Genomic DNA, 3,627 nt, shown 5'->3' with positions numbered 1-3,627 from the left:
ACATTTATTACACGTTCAGTGAATGGGACGTGCTATAGACGCAAATGAAAACAGACTGATGGAGATTGCTCCTTCATCCTCTTATTCACCCTTTTCAGGCTCAGCAGGGACCTTTTTTTGGCTCTATCTAGTTTGCTTTTGGACCGATACAGCGCCATATCCTTGTACTTCTTCAGGGTTTTTTTTTGCTTCTCATAAGACGCCTTGTTCCCTGATGAATTGTTATTCCACATCTCTCCTAATTTCTTTGCCTCGTCCCCAATGGTCAGACCTGGCTGCTGCCCTCTGATTTCAGGAGGGAAGTTGGAGCAAAACAAGAAGAAACAGAGGGAGCATTTGGGTCCTTAAACTTTTTCACTCTTTCTCCTTTGGTGACTTGTAAGCTTTCATTTCACTTCCATAACCAACTTTGTCCGCTTTCTCCATGTCTTCACTTTTCTTTCGCTGTAGCAGACATAACCTTCCCCTGTTCCCAGCACTTACTGGAGAATTCTGCAAAGTTCTCACATGCATTAGGATGCACAGATGCATTTCCTTCTCTTCAAGTCTGTATAAAGTAAACAATAGAGTACACTATATTGTACACACAGCTGTATATATTGTACACCCTGCTCTATTATTATGGGCACTTATAATGCTGTTGATCAGTGCTGTGCTGATTGTGCAGTCTGTGCAGTATATACAGCGGCGCTCTGTGTGTAGATTCTGCATTTTGTGTCTCCGCTTCTTCCTCAGTATTTCACCTTTTGCACAATATTTGGTGTCAGATGTGTGAATTAATATTTCTGTGATCACACGGAATTTTTTCTGCTTTCAGATGTGGAGTGAGTCGCATTGTGAAGCCATCGCCTGAGCACAGCTCTTCCCTCCATTACAGGCCTCAGAGATAAAAGCTTCACAGAGGACAAGACACAATATTGTGCCGGAGATCGCACTCATCCTCCTCCGGGTGTGATCCACTAATGTGGGACGTGTCCTCCCCCCAATACTCTGCACACACGGGATAGATTTATATTCCAGCTCCGGGAGGTGCAGGCAGCGGAGGCCATTGCCTGTGTTACCCTTCTGGGCTGTCAGCAGCTCCAGGTCGCCCCCACATCGTACAATCCGCTTCCTGCACGGTGGATATTGTAGTGAAGATCCTAGTGGTGGTGACAAGAGCCGGGAATAGGAGGACGAGCTCCCGCAGCAGGTTTATCTTCCCGGACACTCAGTGATGAGCAGATCGGGAGGACGGCGGCGCTGATCCCGGGATCCTCTGCGCTCTTTCCCGGCATCTCTGGCAGTGACGGCCACACACGCTCCGCGGAGATGATGGCGGAGGAGAAGTGATGGCGGAAGCTCCTCACCCGTCCGGCTGTAGCCGATAATATAGAGCTTTTATCCCGGGCAGGGAAGCACAAGGGGAGAGCGGAGCTTCACTGGGCTCAGCCGGGAGAAGGCGGGGCCTGTGCTCAGTTTCAGCCAATGAAAACTCAGGATGGTGCAGCGCAGCAACCAATCAGTGCGCAGTAAGACTGTATATATAACAGGCGCCTCCTGCTGCGGTCTCAGTGATTTCTCTCTCTCAGAAGATTTCTGTGATTACGTCCCGCTCAAACCATGGCAGAGACCGCACCGGCCGCCGCTCCTCCTCCCGCCGAACCGGCCGCCAAGTCTAAGAAGCAGCCTAAGAAATCCAGGGCCGCCGCCAAGAAAAGCAGCAAATCCTCCGGTCCCAGCGCCTCCGAGCTGGTCATGAAAGTCGTGGCCGCTTCCAAGGAGCGCAGTGGGGTGTCTCTGGCCGCCCTGAAGAAGCTTCTGTCTGCCGGAGGATACGATGTGGAGAAGAATAACAGCCGCCTGAAGCTGGCCATCAAGGCTCTGGTCAACAAGGGCTCCCTGCTCCAGGTGAAGGGCAGCGGCGCCTCCGGGTCCTTCAAGCTGAACAAGAAGCAGGAGACGAAGGACAAAGCGGCCAAGAAGAAGCCAGCAGCTGCGGACAAGCCTAAGAAACCGGCAGCCAAGAAAGCGGCCAAATCTCCGAAGAAGCCCAAGAAGGCTCCGGCCGCGGCCGAGAAAAGCCCGAAAAAGGCCAAGAAGCCCGCAGCAGCCGCCAAGAAAGCGGCAAAGAGCCCCAAGAAGCCGAAGGCCGCTCCAAAGCCCAAGAAGGTGACGAAGAGTCCGGCTAAGAAGGCGGCAAAACCCAAAGCTGCCAAGAGTCCGGCTAAGAAGGCGACTAAAGCCAAGAAGCCCGCGGCCAAGAAATAAGCGGGAGCCGCTCTGTCCTCCTACCACAAAGGCTCTTCTCAGAGCCACCACCTTGTCCTGCAGAGCTGTATGATCAGTGCCACCACCTTGTCCTGCAGAGCTGTGTGATCAATGCCACCACCTTGTCCTGCAGAGCTGTATGATCAGTGCCACCACCTTGTCCTGCAGAGCTGTATGATCAGTGTCACCACCTTGTCCTGCAGAGCTGTATGATCAGTGTCATCACCTTGTTCCCTCTGTATAATCAGTGCCGGATAAATCGCTATTTGCGCTGTGATCTTGTGTACAGGGGTTGATACGGTTAACCCGGGGCTGGATGTCGGGAGCAGAGTTCTCGGGGGATGTAGTGATAATGCGGGGGCTGCACTGTACAGCGCTGTGTGCGGGGAGATGGAGCTGCAGTTACATCGGTGGCTCCAGAGCCGCGTGTAGCCGGGATGTGACATCTGTTTGTTAGAGCGGCGGGAAAAGCGTGTGAGTTGCTGAGCGCATCATGGGAGGGGAGAGGTGCAGGAGTGCTGAGGGGGAGGGACAAAAGGGGCGGGGTTACCGAGGGGTATTTTAAAGGGCGGAGCTTCTTCTGATGAATGATTGGTCAGAGACATAGGATGATTATTGGCTGTATAATTTTCTTTTGTGTGAAGTAACCAATAGGGTGCAGGGGGCGTGATTTACACAGGCCAATGAGGACACGCACAGGAGGATAAATACTCTGCTCCCGCCGCTCTTCTCATCACTTCTGTTCTTCTCTATACATCGCTATGGCCAGAACTAAGCAGACCGCCCGTAAATCCACCGGAGGGAAAGCTCCCCGCAAGCAGCTGGCCACTAAGGCCGCCAGGAAGAGCGCTCCCGCCACCGGCGGAGTGAAGAAGCCGCATCGCTACCGGCCGGGGACAGTCGCTCTCCGGGAGATCCGCCGCTACCAGAAATCCACCGAGCTGCTGATCCGGAAGCTTCCTTTCCAGCGCCTGGTGAGAGAGATCGCCCAGGACTTCAAGACCGATCTGCGCTTCCAGAGCTCGGCCGTCATGGCCCTGCAGGAGGCCAGCGAGGCTTATCTGGTGGGGCTGTTCGAGGACACCAATCTGTGCGCCATCCACGCCAAGAGGGTCACCATCATGCCCAAAGACATCCAGCTGGCCCGCCGCATCCGCGGGGAGAGGGCGTAGATCTGTCCCGCACCCCCGAGCACAACACAAAGGCTCTTTTCAGAGCCACCAAATCCTCCCTCAGACGAGCTGATTCCCGGCCTCTGATTCTGCTTTCCCGCGGTCTCTGTACATCTGACGGGCGGCGCTGCCGAGTCTCCTGTTTTCTCTGCTTCTTCAGCACAACCCGCACTGTCCGCCTGTGTCTGGATTATTATTATGGTGG

The 3,627-nt window shown here is 54.1% G+C and overlaps 2 protein-coding genes across 2 annotated transcripts; both read left to right on the top strand.

Annotated features, from left to right (window-relative positions):
- Positions 1-1,599: 1,599 nt before the first annotated feature.
- On the top strand, positions 1,600-2,250 carry LOC142301052 (histone H1.01-like). Its single transcript, XM_075342072.1, has one exon. The coding sequence runs from the start codon at positions 1,603-1,605 to the stop codon at positions 2,248-2,250; it is 648 nt and encodes a 215-aa protein (XP_075198187.1). The 5' UTR covers positions 1,600-1,602.
- Positions 2,251-3,011: 761 nt separating this feature from the next.
- On the top strand, positions 3,012-3,422 carry LOC142302263 (histone H3). The gene has a single exon (XM_075343335.1). It carries the CDS (start codon positions 3,012-3,014, stop codon positions 3,420-3,422), a length of 411 nt encoding a protein of 136 aa, XP_075199450.1.
- The last annotated feature ends 205 nt before the right edge of the window (positions 3,423-3,627 follow it).

This window comes from Anomaloglossus baeobatrachus, chromosome 4, assembly GCF_048569485.1.
Source record: "Anomaloglossus baeobatrachus isolate aAnoBae1 chromosome 4, aAnoBae1.hap1, whole genome shotgun sequence".
In the NCBI taxonomy this organism is placed as follows: Eukaryota; Metazoa; Chordata; class Amphibia; order Anura; family Aromobatidae; genus Anomaloglossus; species Anomaloglossus baeobatrachus.
This window is presented reverse-complemented; position numbering and strand designations above follow the sequence as displayed.

Coding starts and splice junctions, on each gene's coding strand:
- LOC142302263 (XM_075343335.1), top strand. CDS start 3,012: ATGGCCAGAACTAAGCAGACCGCCCGTAAATCCACCGGAGGGAAAGCT.
- LOC142301052 (XM_075342072.1), top strand. CDS start 1,603: ATGGCAGAGACCGCACCGGCCGCCGCTCCTCCTCCCGCCGAACCGGCC.